Here is a 23,830-nt window from a genome sequence, read left to right as displayed (position 1 = left end):
ATCCTCCTGCTTTGGCCTCCCAAAGAGCTGGGATTATAGGCATGTGAGCCACGCGGCAGGCCATAATGATTCTTGTAATTACACTCACTTTATTGCAAAGAGTGTACTGGCTGATGTCCCAGTCTCTGTCTCTCCCTACAATTCATCCTGAATATTTCTAAAAGATCTTTAATTATGTATCTCTTATTTGTGTAACTTTTATTATTTCCCATATCTAGAAGATATTACTGTATACTAAGCAGAAAAAGTGAAATGTGTTACTTGCTGTGGTAGCAAGTCTCCAAAGATGAGCCCCTCCCAATGAACCAAGCCTCCTAGTGATCACATTCTGTGTAGTCCTTTCCCACACAAATCTGGGTTAGTCTTGTGACTCATACTGACCAACAGAATGTCACAGAACTGGCACTGTACTGGTTCAAAATCTAAGCCTTAAGAGAGCCTGGCAGCTTCTGCTTTGGAACTCAGAGCTCTGGGCTACCATGTAAGAAATCTGGCTCATCTGCTGGAAAGACCACCTGGAGAGGGAAAAGCCCCGAGACTATATGGCAAGAGTGAGAATGAGAAAGGCATGGCATCCCAATGTTCCAGCTGAGCTCAGCTTTCCAGGAGTCCCCCACAATGTGCCAGGGATATGAATGAAGCCATCTTGGATATCCTAGCCCCAGCCACAACCTGACCGGAGCCACATGAATGACTCCAAACAAGGCCAACAGAACCATCCATCTGAGAAGCAATCCACCCAAAGAATTGTGAGAAATAATAAACTACTATTGTTTCAAGATATTAACTTTTACAGTGGTATTTTTACACAGTGACAGCTAATCAAAACAGTTGTCCTCAAGAAGCTAACTGTATAATGGTGGAAGCAGTTAAGTAAACAAAAAAGGCCACGAAGAAGTGTTATGATAGCAGTATACACAACATGCTAGGTGAGTGAAGAGGAGGATTAGCTATATTAGTCAGTCAGGGTGTGTAAAGGGGAGGGAGGGAGAGTGTCTGGGAAAGCTTTCTAGAGCAGGTGGCACAGGCTGAGTTTTAAGTACGTTCAGAATACTGCATATAGTAGTTAGGTATAAACCAGCACGGTTGTGTGGGCAAGTAATAAGGACATACCTAGAGACATAAATGTGGAAGAGGTAACTGAAGGCCTCTTATACTAAGTAAAGGGTTAAAACTTTACCCTAAATACTATACAGAACTATGAAAAAATTTAAGCAGGGAAATGATATTATCAGATTCGTATCTTGGAATGATTTCAATGGTAGCAGTGAATTAGACAATGAGAAAAGAGGCAGGCAGGAAGCAAAGAAAGTTTAGGAGCCCACCTTGGTACTCTACGAGAACTAAAGAGAACTTGACAGTGACAGAGAGAAAGAATAATTAATACTAAGAATATACAAGAGGCTGGGTGTAGTGGCTCATTCCTATAATCCCAGCACTTTGGGAGGCTGAGGTGGGAGGATCACTTGAGCCCAGGGGTTCAAGACCAGCCTGGGCAACAGAGTTGAGACCCTGTCTCTACGAAGAAAAAAAAATTAATTCAAAGAATAAAAACAAGAAATTATATTGAATATTGACAATGAAATTGTAAAAAGAATAAAAATAAGAGCATCTACAAGACATAGTAAAGTGGATGTGATGGAAAGGGCTAAGAGGGGAATTTAGGATGGCCCCAGTATTCAGCTTACACACTAGAGGAAAAAGTGGAGTCATCTATGGAGAAATAGCAGAAACAAAAGGGAGTGGGATGCACGCACAGGTAGAATTATAGACTCAGATACAAGGACAGAAAGAAAGGAAGAATGCCTCTGCTGATGGTTAGAAAACTGAGGGAAGTTTCCATTGATGACACCTTGTTTCTGAGAAATAAAAGACAAGATCATCTGCTAAGGGTAAGAAGAGAAATGGTGGAGACAGGAAGTTTAGAAAGAGAGATTTAAATTTGGGATAGACCTCTGAGGAAGAGGAGTTCAAGACTAGCCTGGCCAACATGGTGAAACCTTGTCTCTACTAAAAATACATCTGAGGATCCAGGTGATGCTGTAAGTCATAAATGTATTCTGGCCCCAAGACACACAGTTGTGTGATTTTCTCCAGCAGCACTCAGCAGCCCAGGTGTAAGAATGAAGAGGTGGGCTAGGCACAGTGGCTCAAGCCTATAATCTGAGCACTTTGGGAGGCCGAGGCAGGTGGATCACTTGAGGTCAGAAGTTCAAAACCATCCTGGCCAACAATGATGAAACCCCGTCACTAATAAAAATTTTAAAAATTAGCCGGGCATGGTGGTGGATGCCTGTAATCCCAGCTACTAAGGAGGCTGAGGCAGGAGAATCACTTGAACCCAGGAGGCGGAGGTTGCAGTGAGCTGAGATCGTGCCACTGGACTCCAGCCTGGGTGACAGAGTGAGACTCTGTCTCAAAAAAAAAAAAAAAAGAACAAGAAGAAGAAGAACGAAGAGGTCAGGTGGCTGACTTGACTCAGGACTGGAGTACTACAGGAAAATAAAATGAAAAGAACAAGGCACCAAGAGAACTGATGGTAATGGTAAGCAAGTAAATCCAGTAACAGACCATAAGTCTAGGCTGGCTATGGAAAGAAATACTTCCAGGGAGTTGACAGACTCAAAGGAAATGGAGTGAGGGGTCACTGAACAAGAAAGAGATCTTGATATGGTCAAAGTGTAAATTTATTGGGAATAAGACAAAGTCAGAAGGACTGGCCAGGCACAATGGCTCATGCCTGTAATCCCAGCACTTTGGGAGGCCAAGGCAGGTGGATCATCTGACGTCAGGAATTCGAGACCAACCTGGTCAACATAGTGAAACCCCATCCCTACTAAAAATACAAAAATTAGCTGGGTGTGGTGGCAGGTGCCTGTAATCCCAACTACTCAGGAGGCTGCGACAGGAGAATCGCTTGAACCTGGGAGGCAGAGACTGCAGTGAGACGAGATCACGCTATTGCACTCCAGCCTAGGTGACAAGAGTGAAACTCTGTCTCAAAAAAAAAAAAAAAAGAAGGACTGAAACCTATGGTCAAAATATGGGATGTTGCAACAGCCTAGCTTACTGTTTTCCACCTAAGGAATACTAGATTTGTTGATTGCTATGTAAGCTATTAGGACTTCAAGGCATACCTCTTAAGTAGTTAATTACAACAGCACTTGGTGAAATTTTCCAAAACAAATCCTCTTGCACCTGACAATTTTATTTTTTGAGACAGCGTCTTGCTCTATCACCCAGGCTGGAGTACAGTGGTGCAATCACAGCTCACTGCAATCTTGAACTCCTAGGATCAACGATCCTCCTGCTTCAGCCTCCCCAGTAGGTGGGACTACAGGCATGTACCACTATGCCCGGCAAATTTCTTTACTTCTAGCAGAGATGAGGTCTCACTATATTACCCAGGCTGGTCCCGAACTCCTGACCTCAAGCGATCCTCCCACCTCAGCCTTCCGAAAGGGCTAGGATTACATGTGTGAACTACCTTGCCTGGCCTCAATTTTAATTTAGCATGCACTCTGTTTTTTTTTTTCTCTGAGATGGAGTCTTGCTCTGTCACCCAAGCTGGAGTTCAGTGGCGCGATCTCAGCTCACTGCAACCTCCACCTCCCGGGTTTAAGCAATTCTTGTGTCTCAGCCTCCCAAGTAGTTGGGACTACAGGCGGCCACTACCACACCTGGCTAATTTTTTTAAGTACAGATGGGGTTTCGCCATGTTGGCCAGGCTGATCTCCAACTCCTGACCTCAGGTGATCTGCCCCACTCGGCCTCCCAAAGTGCTGGGATTACAGGCACAAGCCACTGCGCCCAGCCAGCATAGACTCTTATATTACACCCAGAGTAATGCTTCCAATGAATAAGTCCCTTAATCTGCTACTTACCTATCCTATGAATTGATCAGGCAAGTTTAGAGAATTTTTTTTAAAGAAGAAAAATATTGCTTGATATTGCAGTTTTTATGCTCCTTGTCCAAAGCTACATCCATGAAAATATAAATCAATTATGTCTTTTAAAACACAGGGTCACCACGAGCCTTACTTACTGCCATTCTCAATGAGTCACCGTTGTCTTGTTGTTGTTTTCGTTTATTTATTTTTTATTTTTTTTATAGAGATAAGGTCTCACTATATTGCCCAGGCTGGTCTCAAACTCCTGGGCTCAAGCGATCCTCCCGCCTTGGCCTCCCAAAGTGCTGGGATTACAGGCATAAGCCATCGCACCTGCACACAATAAGTCACTGTTAAAGGTAGGGAGCTTAAAAGAGGTTCTGCACTGGAAGAGCACAAACAGGGAAACCTCACCTTTCTAATGCCAGCAATAACCTGAAGGATAAAAGCTGAGAACTAGAAATTATCCATGCAAAAGCAAGACAATTTCCAGGACAAAGCAGCCAGGTGTCCAGGAGAAAAAAAATCAAATACATGACTAAACTAAATATTTGATCTTTTACACTTTGGTAAATTCAGTTTGTCTCCTTTAAAAATTATAATTAGACCAGGCACAGTGGCTCACGCCTGTAATCCTAAAATTTTGAGAGGTCAAGGGCAGGAGTTTGAGATCAGCCTGGCCAACAAACTGAGATCCAGTCTCTACAAAATAGAAAAACTTAGATGGGCATGGTGGTGCACACCTGTAGTCCCAGCTACTTGGGAAGCTGAGGCAGGAGGATGGCTTGAGCTCAGGAGTTCAAGGCTTTAGTGAGCCATGACTGTACCACTACAGTCTAGCTGGGCCAACAGAGTGAGATTCTGTTTCTAAAAATAAAAAAATTATAATTACATTGAAATACATAGTGACTACCTTCAAATAGTACAAAGCACTTAGCAGATTTCTATTAAGTAAATTCATCTTTAATTAATATTAATGTGAAATTCCCTTAATTTCCAATCCAGTGATAGAATAAACACTTATCAAATAATTACCAGATACATGGCACTAAAAGAATAAAACATTAAAAAAAAATTTCAGGCCAGGTGAGGTGGCTCATGCCTGTAATCCCAGCACGCTGGGAGGCCAAGGCGGGCGAAACAGGAGGTCAGGAGAGCGAGACCATCCTGGCTAACACAGTGAAACCCCGTCTCTACTAAAAATACAAAAAATGAGCCGGGCGTGGTGGCAGGCACATGTAGTCCCAGCTACTCGGGAGGCTGAGGCAGGAGAATCACTTGAATCCGGGAGGTGGAGACTGCAGTGAGCCAAGATCACGCCACTGCGCTCCAGCCTGGGCGACAAAGCAAGACTCCGTCTCAAAAAAAAAAAAAAATTCAGATTCAGTTCATAAAGAAATGGCACAGGCAATTTTGCAAAGAAGGCAGAATTTAAGTTAAAACATATAAGACAGATAAGACATCTTATCAAAGAACCCCATTATTTCCCTAATTTTCCAAGCCAGAAATATGGGAGTTATCCCTAACTCAATCCTGTCTACCCACATTGATCAGTGCAACCCCTAAATGTCTTACAAATGTGTTCACTTCTCTCATTCCCACTGGCACTACTTTAGTTTCAGCCATAATTATGCTAACCTAGGCTCTGACAAGATAAGTCTCCTAACTGGTCAAATACACTAATCCAATCCATTTTCCAACTGCCCAAGTAATCTACTGAAAATGCAAATCATAGGCCAGGCAGGATGGCTCACACCTGTAATCCCAGAACTTTGGGAGGCCAAGGCGGGCACATTACTTGAGGTCAGGTGTTCAAGACTAGCCTGGCCAACATGGTGAAACCTCGTCTCTACTAAAAATACAAAAATTAGCCGGGCATGGTGGCACAGGCCTGTAGTTCCAGCTACTCAGGAGGCTGAGGCAGGAGAATCACTTGAACACAGGAGGTGGAGGTTGCAGTGAGCCAAGATCGTGCCACTGCACTCCTGCCTGGGCAACAGAGTGAGACTCTGTCTCAAAAAATGAAAAAGTAAAATAAAATAAAAACAAAATGCAAATTGTATCATTTGATACTCTCCTCCCTTAAAATCCTTCAATATCTCTATCATGGAAAAACCCAAACTCCTTAACACAGTATAAAAGCCTTTCTGATCTGGCCTCACTCCCCCACTTCACGTCTTGCTTGCTTTTCTCTCTCATCTCTGAGCCCCCTGCCGGCAGTGTCTTTTCCTTCATTTGCTGCCTGGCTAATTCTTCCCTATACCTACCCTGACCCCTGCTACTTTTTCTTCAAAAATTTCAAACCAAGAAAAAGTTAATAAAACAATAAAATGAATATCTACCTGTCATCTAAATTTACCAGTTGTTGCATTTTTTTTGCCACATTTACATCATGACACTTAACTCCTAAAACTTCAGCAAGTATCTCTTATGAACAAGAACATCCTTCTACATAATGAAACAATGTCATAATCACATGTAAAATATTTTTTAAATTTCTTAAACTTTTTTCAACAACATGGGTTTATACACCCAAAATACATAACACTGACACAGTATTACCTAACACGTAGTCACTATCGAAATTTTCCCAATTATTCCAAAATGTCCTATAATTATACTTTGTTTCATTCAGGATCAAACCAAGGATCATGCATTTCATTTGGTGGTTATCTTCTGCCCCTTATTTTTCAGGACTCAGTTCTGGAATGATATTCCCTGGGAAGCCCTCTGTGACTCCCCCTACCCAGTATGGGTTATATGCCTCTTTCAGATGCTTTCATACCACCACTGTCATGGTATCATTACACTATTTTGCAATCATCTGTTTATCTATGTCTCTCACAATAAACAGTAATCTCTTTGAAGACTTTTTACTCTCCAGGCCCTACTGTCTGGCTCATAGTAGATACTCAATAAATGCTGGCTGAACAAATGAATGAAAACACTATAAACAGGAAATACAATTGTTATGGACTGAATTGTGCCCCTTAAAACTCGTATCTTGAAGCCCTAACCCCAGTGTAATTATATTTGGATACAGGGCCTTGAAGGAGGCAATTATGGTTAAATGAAGTCATAAAGTGGGAACCTAATCCAATAGAATTGGTGTCCTTATAAGAAGAGGAAGAGACACCAGGAATGTGCACGCATAGCGCAAAAGCCATGTGAGACCAGAAGAAGGCAGCTGTCGGCAAACCAGGAAAAGATTCTCACCAGAAACCAAACCTGCCAGCATCTTTATGTCGGATTTCCAGCCTCCAAGAACTGTAAAATATTCTGCTGTTTAAGCCACGTAGTCAGTGGTATTCTGTTATGGCAGGCCAAGGTGAATAATATAATGACCAAAATCTATGTGTCCCGGTTCCTATGAATGATGGAATGCTAAGCAAAACCTACACCACTGCTAGAACAAAGATACCTACAAGAGACATTCCCCCTGCTTCCGGAAAACTGAACCCCACATTTAACAGAAAGAATGGCAGAAAACATTATTCTCACACCGTGACATATATATTTAAAGAAAAAAAATGGATCTTCAAGAACACAAACACCAAAATTATTAGTATCAATCACCATCTGTAGCAATTCAATCAGATGGAAAAGGTAGTAGAGTTACATAAAGAATGTAAAGAGTAAAAGTGAGTTTGTTGAAGGTAAAAAACAATAAAAATTAAAAATTAAAAAAAGGCTGGGCACGGTAGCTCACACCTGTAATCCCAGCACTTTGGGAGGCCAAGGCAGGTGGATCGCTTGAAGCCAGAAGTTTGAGACCAGCCTGGTCAACAGAGTGAGATTCTCATCTCTATAAAAAAATTTAAAAAATTATCTGGGCATGATGGCAATCACCTGTAATCCCAGATACTCAGGTGACTGAGGCAAAAGAATCACTTGAACCCGGGAGGTGGAGCTTGCATGAGCCGAGATTGCGCCACTGCACTCCAGCCTGGGCAACAGAGCAAGACTGTCTCAAAAAAAAAAAAAAAGAATGTAAAGAACACACATCAAAAGGAAATTTTCTGCGGGGCTTAGAATAACATTACAGATTCATCTTCCCAGTTTCTGCACTTTAATATCTGCTGCTAAGTTGCTACATGCCTATGGTCATCTTCCTCAGACAGATTGTGAAGACAATGGCAGAGACCATGTCATGGGGTGGGAGCAACTGCTTTGATCACTAACAGTGGCTGGGATAATGTTCTATTCCAGGTACACTCCTCATAATTTCTGAAAAATTATCATTATAGACAAATGACCCACCTTCTAATCATTCAGTATCACTAGATTCTCAACAGAACAACTGATTGGTCTACAAGCCCTCTCTCAAACACAATTCCTCATGTTGAGCTTCACAATTATCATCTTGGAGACTCAGAAAATGATTCAGCACATGAGCTTGCTAACTCAGCAGTCTGACACATTAGCAAAAGCCAAAATTTTTTTGATAAACAAAAAACATTTTGGTAGAATTTAAATAAAATCAACCGAGTATTCACAGCTATTATGATTTCCAAACAGGTCATTTTAAGAAACTTAGAAAATTGGCTGGGCGCGGTGGCTCATGCCTGTAATCCCAACACTTTGGGAGGCCGAGGCAGGCGGATCATGAGGTCAGGAGATCGAGACCATCCTGGCTAACACGGTGAAACCCCGTCTCTCCTAAAAATACAAAAATGTTAGCCGGGCATGGTGGCGGGCGCCTATAGTCCTAGCTACTCAGGAGGCTGAGGCAGGAGAATGGCGTGAACCCGGGAGGTGGAGCTTGCAGTGAGCTGAGATCGTGCCACTGCACTCCAGCCTGGGCAACAGAGCAAGACTCCGTCTCAAAAAAAGAAAAAAAAGAAACTTAGAAAATTGAGAAGCTGACCAAATTCTATGCCCACTTTGCTTTTTCTGCAGTACCCAGAAAAGGACACAAATCCACTAAATAATTCTTTCACAAACAGCTTACAATGTTACTGTTTGAAATTTACTTTGGATGCTGAATAACATAAATGTAATCACTCAAAGTATGCTCATGGTCTGAACTTGGTTTTTTGTGTTTTTTTTTTTTGAGACAGAGTCTCACTCTGTTGCCAGGCTGAAGTCCAGTGGCACGATCTCAGCTCACTGCAACCTCCGCCTCCTGCCTCCTGGATTCAAGCGATTCCCCTGCCTCAGCTTCCCGAGTAGCTGAGACTACAAGTGCACGCCGCCACACCCGGCTAATTTTGTGTATTTTAGTAGAGATGGGGTTTCATCATATTGGCCAGGATGGTCTCGATCTCCTGACCTCGTGATCCACCTGCCTCGGCCTCCCAAGGTGCTGGGATTAGAGGCGTGAGCCACTTGCCCGTCCCATGGTCTGAACTTGTAAATATCAGGTTATAAAGTGAGATCGGTGTTAGATTCATATAAAAAAAAATTTTTTTTAAGAGAGAAGGTCTTGCTCTGTCACCCAAGCTGGAGTGCAGTGGCGTAATCACAGCTGACTGCAGCCTGGAACTCCTGGGCTCAAGTGATTCTTCCACCTCAGCCTCCCAAGTAGCTAGGACTACAGCCACGTGCCACCACAACCAGCTAATTTTTTTTTTATATTTTTTGTAGAGAGGGGGTCTTGCTAGGTTGCTCAGGCTGGTCTCAAACTCCTGGCCTCAAGCAGTCTTCCCACCTTGGTGTCCCAAAGCTCTGGGATTATAGGTGTGAGCTGCTACGTCCAGCCTGTATCCAACTCTTGACCACACTTGGGACTCAAAAATTAACTGTTATTATTTCAAAGTATTTAATAAATCTCTGAACCTTTTTCTATTAAGTCTAATGTTTGATACTGAAAAAGCTAAAGTCATTGGAGAGTTTTTACTTGTACACTTGTTTTTCAAATAAAAATTAAACCGAAGGGAAAGAAACTACAAATACAAACGGGTCTGGCCTCTCATGCATATATACATACACACAGGGTTTTTATTCTTAACATCAGTTACCTTCTGCCCTTCTCACAAAGCTTCTCAATTTCAGCTTTCAGATCCTGCTCCTTCTGCAAAAACTCCTTCTTCTCTTTCTCTATCTTCTTCTTTGTTTCTTCCCGCTTTATTGTCACATCCTGAATAGCCTTTAATATCTCCTGAGTTCCACACAATTACAGTCGCACACAAATAAAAAAGAAAATAAGTTAGTTCTTTTGATGCAAAGGTTATTTTCAACTATCACAAATTCACGTATTGACTTTAGTGAATTCAAATTGAATTGAAAGAATGTGGTTGATGAGTAGCTCCAAAAGCCAGTATTCAGACCTAAAGGAGAAAGTTACAGTAATGCAGATTTCAGCTCAACAGGAAAAATAATTTCTAGCAATCGCAATTGTTCAAAAATGGAATGTACTGCCTTGTGAAGCAGTAAGCTCTTCATTACTGGTGTTCAAATAAAGGCTGAATGAACACCTGTCAAGAATGCTGAGAAAGGTGTTCTTGTACCAGGGAGGGTCTGTTACATCCAACAAATATTGTCTTGTTTCATTTTGTTATGATTCTACTTTATTATGTACGGGTTTTGTTTTACTCTTTAACAACAACAAATACATACATTTATACACACACACATATATACACAGACATACATATGTACAAACGCACACTTTTTTTTTTTTTTAAATAAGAAGTCAAACAGGCCAGGCACAGTAGCTCATGCCTATAATCCTTGTACTTTGGGAACCCAAGACAGGAAGATCACTGTGTCCAGGAGTTCGAGTCCAGCCTAGGCAACATACAGAGATCTTGTCTCACAAAAAATAAAAAAAATTAGCCAGGTGTGGTGGCACATGCCTGTAGTCCAGATACTCGAGAGGCTGAGGTGGAAGGATAGCTTGAGCCCAGAAAGTCAAAGATACAGTGAGCCTTGATTGTACCCACTACACTCCAGCCTGGGCAACAGAACAAGATCCAGTCTCAAAAAAAAAAAAAAGTAAAATAATACAAAGGTGATAAAGAGTCACTCCCCCACTTCATACCACTTCCACCCATAAGAGTAATCAATGTGTTAACTGCTTTGTATTATGCTTTCACATCTTTCTCTATGCTCACACAAAGACAAGTATACTTAGGTATGCATTTCTTTGTTGTTGTTGTTTCTTTTTTTAAATGGGGTCATTTTACATACATTATTTTGCATTCTGATTTCTTTTACTTGACATGAATGTATTATGTCAATAAATATCGATCTAATTCAAAAATAGCTGTATAACATATGGATGTATCTAATTTATCCGAACATTCTCTATTAAAAGTCTACGAGTGGTCTGGCGCAGTGGCTCACACCTGTAATCCCAGCACTTTGGGGGGCTGAGGCAGGTGGATCATGAGGTCAGGAGATCGAGACCATCCTGGCTAACACGGTGAAACCCTGTCTCTATTAAAAAAAATACAAAAAATTAGCCAGGCATAGTGGCGGGCACCTGTAGTCCCAGCTACTCGGGAGGCTGAGGCAGGAGAATGGCGTGAATCCAGGAGGCGGAGCTTGCAGTGAGCCGAGATTGTGCCATTGCACTCCAGCCTGGGTGACAGAGCGAGACTCCGTCTCAAAAAAAAAAAAAAAGTCTATGAGTATTAATACTTTTTTTGAGACAGGGTATCGTTCTGTCACTCAGGCTGGAGTGCAGTGGCACAATTTCGGCTCACTGCAACCTCTGCCTCCTGCGTTTAAGCGATCCTCCCACCTCAGCCTCCCATGTAGCTGGGACCACAGGTGCGCACCACCATGCCCGGCTCATTGTTTGTATTTTTGGTAAAGATGGCATTTTGCCATGTTGCCCAGGCTGGTTCGAACTCCTGGACCCAACTGATCCACCTGCCTCAACCTCTCAAAGTGTTGGGATGACAGGTGTGAGCCACCACACCCCGCCTTGCCTTTTTATTTCAATTAACTCAAAAATAAAATTAAAGTTTGAGCCAGGCATGGATGGCTCAAACTTTAATTTTATTTTTGAGTTAACTGAAGTAAAAAGGCCTCCTTTCGGAGGTCAAGGCGGGTGGATTTCTTGAGTCTGGAGTTCAAGACCAGCCTGGGCAACATGACAAAACCCCGTCTCTACCAAAAATACAAAAAATGAGCCAGGCATAGTGGCACGCACCTGTGTTCCCAGCTACTTGGGAGGCTGAGGTGGGAAGATCACTTAAGCCCAGGAGACAGAGGCTGCAGTGAGCCAAGATTATGCTACCACATTCCAGCCTGAGTGACAGAGTGAGACTCTGTCTCAAAAATAAATAAATAAATAAAGTTTTTTAAAAAAATTAAAGTTTGATCAGAGACTGTTGCTTAACTCATTGACAATTTCAATATAAGCAAAATACCTGGTGATTCTTCATTTCCTCTTCTCTCCTTTGCTGAAGCTGCTTTAATTGCACTTGGAGCTGATTCTCCACTTGCCTCTGTTTGTCCAGGACCTCCTGGTAACGCTCTTTCAACAGGGTTCTCTCTGTCATCATTTTATCCTATTATGAACAAGACAAGAAAAGCTTATTTCCTAATTTAATCACAAGAAACATTCACCAGTGCCTGTCCAAGGCATTGTATAGAGCTCTATGACCGCACTATCCAATAATGAAGCTACTCTACTAGCCATATGTGGCTATATTCAGTAAAATATGATGAGATTGACTGGGGATGGTGGCTCACACCTATAACTGTAGCACTTTGGGAGGCTGAGGTGGGCGGATCACTTGCGTTCAGGAATTCGAGACCAGCTTGGGCAACATGGCAAAACCTGGACTCTAAAAAAATACAAAAATTAGCTGGGCATGCCAGTACTCCACTGTAGTCCCAGCTACTTGGGAGGCTGAGGTGGGATGATTGCTTGAGCCTGGGAGGCAGAGGTTACAGTGAGCTGAGATCGTGCCACTGCACTTTAGCCTAGGCGATAGAGCAAGACTGTCTCAAAAAAGCGTCCGGGAACATGATCCCTTACTGGTTAACAACACTGAAAACTGATGGATCCACTAAAGAGGCCTGGGAACCTGGTATTCAGACTGAACAACTCAGCAAGCTTTCATATAAAGTTGGGATTAGAAGAGAGACTTCTAGGCAAGGCACGGTGGCTCCAGCCTACAACCTCAGCTTTGAGGGGCCAAGGCAGGAAGACTGCTTGAGGCCAGAAGCTGAAGACCAGCCTGGGCAACATAGTAATACCTGGTCTCTATCAAAAAATAACAATAATAAATAAATAAATAGAAGTGCTTCTGAAAACAGTTTAGCTCTGCCACTCCCATGTCAGTAAATCAAGAAAATCAATGGTTACCTTTCAAAGGGACACTAAAATTTGAAGAGGGTCAACTTAAAACACATTTAGTATGAAGTAGCCCATATAATATTTAAACTGAGAGCACTAAACTGAATTTTTTCATTAAATAATAACGATTTTCAAAGAAAAAATTTTTTAAAACAAATGAGGAAAATATCATATTATAATCATTTTAACAAAAGGCTCTCAAGGCTGGGCGCAGTGGCTCACGCCTGTAATCCCAGCACTTTGGGAAGCTGAGATGGGTGGATCACCTGAGGTCAGGAGTTCGAGACCAGCCTGGCCAACATAGTGCAATCCCATCTCTACTAAAAATACAAAATTAGCCAGGCATGGTGGCACATGCCTGTAATCCCAGCTACTCGGGAGGCTGAGGCAGGAGAATCACTTGAACCTGGTAGGCAAAGGTTGCAGTGAGCAGAGACTGTGCCACTGCAGTCCAGACTGGGCGACAGAGCAAGACTCCATCTCAAAATAAATAAATAAAATAAAAAATAAAAAAGGCTCTCAAGATAGGACCTTGGCTTTGGGACAAGCTAATCTTTAGTCCATGTACTGAAATGTGACTAACGTGTCCCAAACAGCTGATTACTCAGCATCACACCTTTCCAGGGATTCTGAACCTGGATTCTACAGGTGGACCTCGGAATCTTTGAACTCTCTGCAACTGATGAATGTATATATTTTTCTGAGACAAGAATTCAAAGTTTCCAAAAGATTCTGAAAGAGGATCTTAACCAAAGAAAAGTTGAAACCAGTAGATTATTCTTTTTTGAGACAGAGTCTCACTCTGTCGCCCAGGCTAGAGTGCAGTGGTGCAATCTCAGCTTACTGCAACCTCTGCCTCCCGAGTTCAAGCCATTCTCTCTGCCTCAGCCTCCAGAGTAGTTGGGATTACAGGCGCCCGCCACCACGTTCGGCTAATTTTTGTATTTTTAGTAGAGATGGGGTTTTGCCATGTTGGCCAGGCTGGTCTTGAACTCCTGACTTCAGGTGATACCCCTGCCTTGGCCTCTCAAAGTGCTGAGATTACAGGCGTGAGCCACTGCACCCGGCCTCACTGCCTTTTTAAAAGCATGTGGACCTCACTACCACCCAAAAGGTAGAGCCAAACAAAACTCAACCCTGGGCCTCTTCTGGCCCAGTAACTTGCTGGGTTTCCATTCGTTCCTGCTTCATCTACTTGACTGTTACAATTAAGTCCCAAGTTGCTAGTCTCTATTTTAAAACTTTTCTTGGCTTCATCTGGTTAATGTACACCAGTAACTTTTTTCCGTATGCCCTTCAATTTCTTCAACTTGCACCAAATATCCACTCTCTTATCTGGTTGCTACAAGCACTTTCCCTTTTTATACCACTCTTCATAAATTAACATATCTTACCCTAAAGACCTCTTCCTAGGGTGCCTTTCCCAGCATTACCTTCCCTTTAAAAAGTGTACATTTAGATATCCATATACTTAAAGGTGGAAGTTTTAGCCACAAAAGGCCAGGGATGGATCAAAGGGAGCATTTTAACAAAGGTAAGTGTGACGTTCTCTTCAAAAGCCAACTATCTGGGGATAAAATTAAAAAGACACAAGTAAATAATACATGAAAAAAAGACTGGATGGAATTTGACTAAAAGCTTAACAGTATGAAAAAAACTGCCAAAATAAGTCAATGTAAGCTTAAGAAATAGTGTCTAGAATGAGAGATACTGAGAGATTCCACTGTATTATAAAGTAATTATACTGTATCTGTACTATTATATATGGTTCTCAAGATCACTTTTTAAAACAAATATTGATAAAATAGAACATGTTTAAGTGAAAGCAACCAGAATGATGATAAAGAAATGGAAAATAGTATCAAAATAGTATCAAAAAGAATACTAAAAACATCTGAGGATGTTTCACCTGGAAAGGTTTGAACTTGGGGAGTAAGAGAATAAGAGCAGGAGGCATAAAAAAAACTTCAAACATACACACAGCTAACAAGCAGGAAAGGAACTGGATTTATTCCATAAAGCTCAAGAGAAAGCTACAATAAGAACTTTTTTTTTTTTTTTTTGAGACAGATTCTCACTCTGTCACCAGGCTGGAGTGCAGTGGTGCAATCTCAGCTCACTGCAACCTCTACCTCCCGGGTTCAAGCAATTCTTTTGCCTCAGCCTCCTGAGTAGCTAGGACTAGAGGCATGCGCCACCACACCCAGCTAATTTTTGTATTTTTAGTAGAGATGGGGTTTCACCATATTGGCCAGGATGGGCTCAATCTCTTGACCTCGTGATCTACCCGCCTCGGCCTCCCAAAGTGGTGGGATTACAAGCATGAGCCACTGCGCCCGGCCTAAAGCAAGATGCTCACTGCCACCTCAGCCTCCTGGGTTCAAGCAATTCTCCTGCCTCAACCTCCCAAGTAGCTGGGATTACAGGCTAATTTTTTTGTTGTTGTTGTTGTTTGTTTGTTTTTGAGAGAGTCTTACTCTGTCACCCAGGCTGGAGTGCAGTGGTACGATCTCGGGTCACTGCAATCTCTGCCTCCCAGGTTCAAGCTAATCTCATGCCTCAGCCACCCAAGTAGCTGGGATTACAGGCACACGCCACCACACCTGGCTAATTTTTTGTATTTTTAGTAGAGATGGGGTTTCGCCATGTTGCCCAGGCTGGTCTCGAACTCCTGAGCTCAGGCAATCTGCCTGCCTCAGCCTCCCAAAGCGCTAGGATTACAGACGTGAGCCACCGTGCCTGGTCTAAATTTTTGTATTTTTAGTAGGGACGAGGTTTCACCATGTTAGTCAGGCTGGTCTCAAACTCCTGACCTCAGGTGATGCACCCGCCTCAGCCTCTGAGAAAGTGCTAGGATTACAGGTGTGAGTCACCACACCCGGCCTGAAGCAAGAAGTTATAAGGGTTTTATCTTCATCTCAGAATAAAATCTAATAAGAGGTTTCATTTTTGTTTTTTGAGATGGAGCTTCTCTGTTGTCCAGGCTGGGGTACAGTGGTGCATTCTTGGCTCACTGCAACCTCTGCCTCCTGGGTTCAAGCCATTCTCCTGCCTCAGCCTCCCGAGTAGCTGGGATTACAGGCACACACCACCACGCCCAGCTAATTTTTGTATTTTTAGTAGAGATGGGGTTTCACCACGTTGGCCAGGTTGGTCTCAAACTCTCGACCTCAGGTGATCCGCCTGCCTTGGCCTCCCAAAGTGCTGGGATTACAGGCGTGAGCCACTGTGCCCGGCCTTTTTTTTTTTTTTTTTTTAATTTTTTTTGAGACAGGGTCTCATTCTGTCACCCAGGCTGCAGTACAATCGCACAATCACGGCTCACACAGCCTCGACCTCCTTGGCTCAGGTGAACAGGTGATCCTCCCACCTGTCTCCTGAGTAGCTAGGACTCCTGAGTAGCTAGGACTATAGGCATGCACCACCACACCTGGCTAATTTTTGTATTTTTTGTAGACATGGTGTTTCACTGTGTTGCCCAGGCTGGTCTCAAACTCCAGGGCTCAAGCGATCCACCCACTTCGGCTTCCCAAAATGTTAGGATTATGGGTGTGAGCCACTGTGCCTGGCCAATAAGAGCTATTTTTTTTTTAAACGTAACTGGTTGCTTTGTGAGGTAGTAAGCTTCCCATCTTTGGAAGTGATCAAGGAAAAGTCACCTGACCATCTGTCAGGAATTTTATGAAAGGGACTCCTGCACCTTTTCCAACTGAGATGATATGCCTCTAGATCTTCTATTTGATAATGGCTTCATATAACAAGGACAGTTTAAATACTTACCAAATTCTTTTCAATATCTTGATCTGTGTTTACCTCTGAATCAGCTGTCTTAAAGTCAGTCTATAAAAGAAAAAAGTTATATTTAGAATCATTCAGAGACACTTTAAAAGAGGCAGAATCACTAACACCTAGAATTCCGCCACAGGTAACTAACTTTTTGCTCTTTCCCCTTACCAGCTTCCAAGCAAGCTAAGCAATGTAGTTCTGGCAAATGGACACCAACATCCACGCTGCATTTAAATCATCGGTCCCACAAAATAACCCAAACAAGACCCAATGACTGACTGAGAGAAAGCCTCAAGTCTGAGATGAGACGTCTGCCCTCTACAGTCTGTTGTGCCCATACTCTCTCCTACAACAAAGCACACCCATCACTAGAAGGCAGGATACACTGTACTTCTTAAGATGTGACTCAGAGAATTAACAAGGATTCTTCCTGCAAGGTTGAAGATGATAAATATGAATGCTAATGTCCTGCACTCATCAGTTACTCAGTGAAAGAGACTACACGTAGGTCATAAAGTTCCTACTTGCCATAAGATTAGACAATGGCTACTGGCTTTCTTATTTACTGAACATCAGAATGAAGTCATTGTATGGCACTGTATGAGAGTAGTATGATGGTTGCTAGCAAAAAAAAACAAAAAACAAAACAAGCCAGCAAGTTCTCCACCAAATATGAAGAAATATCTCCCACCCTGAACCCCACCACCCCCCAATTACATTTTAGTAGCAGAAACTTGACACTTGACCTGTACAGCAATGTTCTGAGAAAGCTTCAGGGAAGAGCTATCTTGATCATCATCCTGATCCACTCGGACTCCTTCAACCCCATTTGCTGGAGACACTACAGGTCGGAAATCCAAGCTTGTGTCCCTGTTACCTTCCTTTAGGATGGAGGCTTGTGGGGATTTCTCTTCAGAGCAATTCCCGGAGGCAAGCTGCTTAGTATGGCACCCTGCCTTAAGAGACCGAGTGACTGGATGGAGGCTCTCCCGAAGGCTTGTGTCCCCCTCCTCTCCTGCTGTGCTGGCCACATCCTTCAAATCAGACTGAGACCCACTGCCAGAAAGACAAAGGGCTGTGGCTATCAAGTTTTCTCCTAAAACCACCTGGTGCGCTGCTGAGGTGTCACCTGCTGATGAACCAGGATTCTGCTCTGAGTGCTCCAAATGGACATTTCTGTTATTCTCCTTGGTTATTGTTTGGCTACTTACACTCGACAGAGGCGAGTTCTTCTGCTTCTGTGCAGAGTCTTTCGTGCTATCAAACACATAAGATAAAAAGAAAAGTATATAATACTTTCAACATAACTACTAGAAGAACAAAAGTAGACTATGTAAACCCTCCCGACTATCATAATGAAAGAACTTAGTTTCAATCCAATGATTTCTATCCCGTATGCAGGTAGTATAGCTTGGTGGTTAAGACCTAGTTTTTTGTTTTTTGGTTTTGTTTTTAGAGAGGGTCTAAACTCTGTCACCCAAGCTAGAGTGCAGTGCCACCATCAAGGCTCACTGCAGTCTCAACATCCTTGGCTCAAGCAATCCTCCACCTTAGACTTGTGAGTAACTAGGACTACAGGCACATGCCACTACACCCAGCTAATTTTTTGTATTTTTTGCACGGTTTTGCCATGTTGCCCAGGCTGGTCTCGAACTCCTGTACTCAAGGGATCCATCTGCCTGCCTCAGCCTCCCAAAGTGTTGGAATTATAGGCGTGAGCTGGCCAAAAACCTGGGTTCTAAAGACAGTCTACAGTAAATGGCCAAACATAAATGATTCTGAAGATCCAAATAATTTTTGAGTGCCAATTTTAATAACTTTTGGGGATACCGATGAATTAGCCTAATACTAGTTAGAATATTTTAGTTACATGTACTAATTTAGTTATACATAATATTATAATCAAATATTAACTTAGAAGTATTGTTTTTATTCCTCTCTCACCTTTCACAAGAATAATTTTCATTCAAACTCATTATACAGATCTTTGACCAGAACCACTTTTTAGGTTCTTCAACAGTTTTCCAGAGTATAGAACCTACACTTTAAGTTGTCTAAAGTACAATTTTGCATCCAAAATTGAAGCTGTCAATAGAAATTTTATCCCACACAGTAAGTATACATATGCTTAACATTAGGGTATTCTGTCACTTGTCACAGCCATTCAAGGTATTGCTTTTATTTTTTATTTATTTTTTTATTTTTTGAGACAGGGTTTCACTTTGTCACCCAGGCTGAAGTGAGGTACTGCTTTTTAAAGTGGTCTTTAAAGCATATTTACAATGACATCCAACATTCACAATTGTACATCTTTCACCCAGGAATTACGCCTATGTTTAATTTCTTTGGCCCCACCCTCTTTTTTTAAACTAATTCTATAACTGACACTCTTAACCATACCCAACCAGCAATGGGGATTCAAGTTGATGCATCTTTGTTTCCTCAGTCGTACCAGTTCAAAATAAAACAACTGAAAGAATACCTCGGTGGGGAGCAATGGCTCATGCCTGTAATCCCAACACTTTGGGAGGTCAAGGCAGGAGGATCATTTGAGGTCAGGAGTTCAAGACTAGCCTGGGAAACATAGCAAGACCCTCTCTCTACAAAAAAATTTAAAAATTAGCCAAGTGTAGTGGCATGCACCTGTAGCTCCAGTTACTTGGGAGGCTGAAGTGAGAGGACTGCTTAAGCCCAGGAGGTGCAGGCTGCAGTAGGCCATGATCGCACCACTGTACTCCAGCCTGGATGACAGAGGGAGACCCTGTCTCAATAATATTAATAAAAACACTCGAAGCTGATTCCTTCCCGCTGGGAGTTAACTGTGAGGGGGTGCTTAATTAAAAATTCAGGCATATACAGTACCTGAGTTTGAATCCTGACTCCGCCCACCATTTACAAGCTGCTTGACTCTCGGCAAGTTACCTCATTTGTAAAACAGAAATAATACTATCCACCTAACAGGACTGTTGTGAGGATTACATGAGACAATGCACACAAAGTACTCAGTACAGTGCCTGGCACATAGTAAACATTCAATAAACCTTAGCTGCCATTATTACTAGTGTATGAAGTTGATTTTATTTATCAAAACTCTGACTCCAACATAGCTTGGAAACCTTGGGCAAATTACTAACCTCTCTGTGTCTCAGTTTCCTCACCGGTAAATGCGAATAATAATATTACCTCCTGGGACTGTTGTGAAGATTAAATGTGTTACCACGTATAGAACTGTAGTTAAGTGTTAGCTACTGTATTAGGGGACCCAGGTACACTAGAAAAGAGTTGAGGGACGGCCAGGTGCGGTGGCTCATGCCTGTAATCCCAACACTTTGGGAGGCTGAGGCGGGCAGATCACGAGGTCGGGAGATCGAGACCAACCTGGACAACATGGTGAAACTCTGCCTCTACTAAAATACAAAAAATTAGCCGGGTGTGGTGGCGGGCGCCTGTTGTCCCAGCTACTCGGGAGGCTTAGGCAGGAGAATCGCTTGAACTCGGGAGGCAGAGGTTGCAGTGAGCGGATATCGCGCCACTGCACTCCAGCCTGGGTGACGGAGCAAGACGCCATCTCAAGAACAAAAAAAAAAAACAAAAAAATTGACGGAGCTAGGTGCAGTGGCTCATCCCTGTAATTCCAGCACTTTGGGAGGCCAAGACGGACAGATCGCTTGAGGTCAGGAGTTCAAGACCAGTCTGGTCAACATGGTGAAACCCCGTCTCCACTAAAAATACAAAAATTAGCCGGGCTACCAAGCAGGTGCCTATAATCCCAGCTACTAGGGAGGCTGAGGCAGGAGAATCACTTGAACCCGGGAGGCAGAGGTCGCAGTGAGCCAAGATCGCACCACTGTACTCCAGTCTGGGGGACAGGGCAAGAGTCTCTCTCAAAAACAAAACAAAGAGTTGAGGAAGAATACACAGTCAGCCTCTTTATGTAGAATGTGGTCCACATTCATGGACTCAACTAACCATGGACTGAAAATATTCAAAAGGATAAATGTTTGTGATGATGGACATGCTAACTACCCTGATCTGATCACTATACACCACATACACCACAACATCACTATGTACCCCCATGAATACGTACAATTATTGTGTCCATTTTTTAAAATATAAAAATAAATCACTGAAAAGTAAAATACCCAGCCTGGTCAACGTGGCAAAACCCCGTCTCTACTCAAATACAAAAATTAGCCAGGCGTGGTGCTGGGTGGCTGTAATCCCAGCTACTCGGGAGGCTGAGGCAAGGGAATCCAGGAGACGTTTGAACCCAGGAGACGGAGGTTGCAGTGAGCTGAGATCACGCCATTGCACTCCAGCCTGGGCAACAGAGCGAGACTCCATCTCAAAAAAAAAAAAAAAAAAGGCTGGGCGTGGTGCCTCACGCCTGTAATCCCAGCACTTTGGGAGGCCGAGGCAGGCGGATCACGAGGTCAGGAGATCGAAACCATCCTGGCTAACACGGTGAAACCCCGCCTCTACTAAAAATACAAAAAATTAGCTGGGCGTGGTGGCGGGCGCCTGTAGTACCAGCTACTGGGGAGGCTGAGGCAGGAGAACGGCATAAACCCGGGAGGCAGAGCTTGCAGTGAGCCGAGATCGCGCCACTGCACTCCAGCCTGGGCCAACAGAGTGAGACTCCATCTCAAAAAAAGAAAAGTGAAATAGATTTGAAACCATTAAAAAAATTTTCAGAGAAAAATTGGATGGTTGCATCTGTACTGAACATGTACAAACTTTTTTACCTGTCATTATTCCTTAAACAACACAACTATTTACATAACATTTACATTGTATTAGTTGTTGTAAATAACTTATTATTTAAAGTATATGGGAGGACATGCATAGGTTATATGCAAATACTACACCACTTTATTTATTTTTTATCTTTTTAATAGCTTTAAGTAGGGTGGGCATATGCCTATCCCAGATAAAATACTACACCATTTTATGTAAGGGACTTGAGCATTTATAGATTTTGGTATCCTCAGTAGGGGTCCTGGAACCAATCTCCAGCATATACTGTGGGATGACTATATAGCTAATTTAGTTCAACACTGTACATAACAATGTATCATATTAGCTACTATGAGATGTAAGTTTGGGTAATTGTGTATCTGTATGTATACATATTTAGATATCCATGTACACATACCGATATAACATTTCTCATATATAACATATAAACATATGGTTAAATGAACATACAGTCCACGTAGGAAAGGGCTGGAAAATGTTTGCATTTTTTAATGAGTTTGACCCCATGTATTCTATTCTATTTATTCCCCAAACATTTAGCACACCTGCTGAGTATCAGGTGCTGTGTTGGATACCAGAAATACAAAGATAGATCAGACAGTACTGTACCTTTAAAAAGCTAGTGCAGTGCCATCAGAGCCAAAAAGAAAGACCAGCTACACAAGACCATCTCAAAAACCCTTTACCCAAATGAATCTTCCCAGTCAGGAGTCCACACATTACCTTAGACCATCTGGGAGACCTTCGTCTGATTTGGAAGCACATAAACTAGAAGATTCCGGAGGACTGGGGGCATTGGCCACAACACCAGCAACCTCAGACGCTGCCATTATGCTCTGTACATTCAGAAACAAATTACAGGCTACAAGTTTCCAAAGTTTAAAACAAATGTATCTCTCCCCCCTCAGAATGTCCACATAACAGAGCTGTTGCAGTAAAGAAACACAAAACCCTGGGCTCCGGGAGAAAATACTTAAGAGTACTAAAAGAGACATTGTATGCAAAGTCCTAGTGTCCTAGTGGGCAGCAATCCTCAGGAGTCACTGTATTTACATAAATATCTAGGAGTCTGTGCAAAGATCCTATTTTAACTTTTGGCAGAAATGTAGTCATTTCAAACAATACATCTTAGTCTGCCAGGATCTTCCAAGTGGTCCCAGGCCTACCTTGTCTGCTATCATTTTTAATAAAAGATGTACCTTTCGGCCTAGTATCAATCAGATCTCATGTTTTTAAATCACTTTATGGCTGTTACATTCAAAGCATTCTCCATTAATTTAAGTGAAGTTTTTGAAGGTGTCTGCCTGTAAGTCAACAATTAATGCAATACTGGGCAATCCAGGGTGCATCTTTTACTGTCAGCGTGCTCCCCACAGATGGGAAAGGCCTGATACCCACTAATTGAGCAAAGAACAGACTCTTCAGAGTGACTAGTGGTGCAAAAAAGAATCCTGGGTTCTCTAGAGTGAAAAAGACAAGGTAAAAAACATGGTAACACAAGTAAGGGAACTGGGACGGACGCCTTTTTTAAAAATCAAAAGGTCATCTTTTATGCCGCAGAGCAAACTTATGACCTTATGAGGAGAAAAGAAAATCAAAATACTTGGGAGGTGGGGATGAACATAGGGTTAGTTTGCATTCTTGCTTTTATTTTAACAGCATCACAGGTATTCCCCCCGGAACACTGAAGAGCGCATGGGGCAGATAGGTAGATGGGGCTGTGTCAACACCTCAGTCACAGCCCACAGACCCTCTGTGCCTCAGTTTCCCTCATTATACAAAGCTCCTGGGAGAAAATGGGCCCAAACCGCCATTGCTGCTCCCTCAGGTGCAAACATCCCGTCTCCAACATAGCCCAGGGCTGGGGGTCCTCTGCGCCCGGTGAACGAAACCCCAGGACAAGGGTCATGCATGCAACTCCGTGGCTAGAGAGCCCGTGGCGCGGGTAGGAACAGCTGGCTGGAGGGTCGAGTGTACCAAAATGAACTCCGCAACCCGGGGCGACCACCAGCGAAGCAGAGGCGCCGGAGCCACGGGTCCTCGGGCGAGAACAGGGGACAGACGGGAAGGGGACAATGGGGGGAAGCGGCGCTGGGTGGCCTTGGCCACCCCCCACAGCGGACTGCTAGGCTGGCCG

General features: G+C 42.9%; 1 protein-coding gene across 2 annotated transcripts in view; it reads right to left on the bottom strand.

Moving 5' to 3' along the window:
* RNF214 (ring finger protein 214) overlaps positions 1-23,830 on the bottom strand; it is a 62,500-nt gene that overhangs the window by 37,861 nt on the left and 809 nt on the right. Inside the window, exons 2-6 of one of the 2 annotated variants that reach the window (XM_004052193.4) lie at positions 22,417-22,529; positions 17,679-18,189; positions 16,927-16,986; positions 12,212-12,352; positions 9,851-9,990 (exon numbers count right to left, since the gene is read on the bottom strand). In XM_004052193.4, the coding sequence (XP_004052241.1) occupies positions 9,851-9,990; positions 12,212-12,352; positions 16,927-16,986; positions 17,679-18,189; positions 22,417-22,523 (959 nt within the window). In that variant the 5' untranslated portion in view covers positions 22,524-22,529. The remainder of the gene's footprint in view (positions 1-9,850; positions 9,991-12,211; positions 12,353-16,926; positions 16,987-17,678; positions 18,190-22,416; positions 22,530-23,830) is intronic. The other variant, XM_055355004.2, reaches the window with a different exon arrangement.

The sequence above is a fragment of the Gorilla gorilla genome, chromosome 9 (genome assembly GCF_029281585.2).
Source record: "Gorilla gorilla gorilla isolate KB3781 chromosome 9, NHGRI_mGorGor1-v2.1_pri, whole genome shotgun sequence".
Taxonomy (NCBI): Eukaryota; Metazoa; Chordata; class Mammalia; order Primates; family Hominidae; genus Gorilla; species Gorilla gorilla.
The sequence above is the reverse complement of the archived record's forward strand: the minus strand, read 5'-3'. Positions and strand labels throughout refer to the sequence as shown.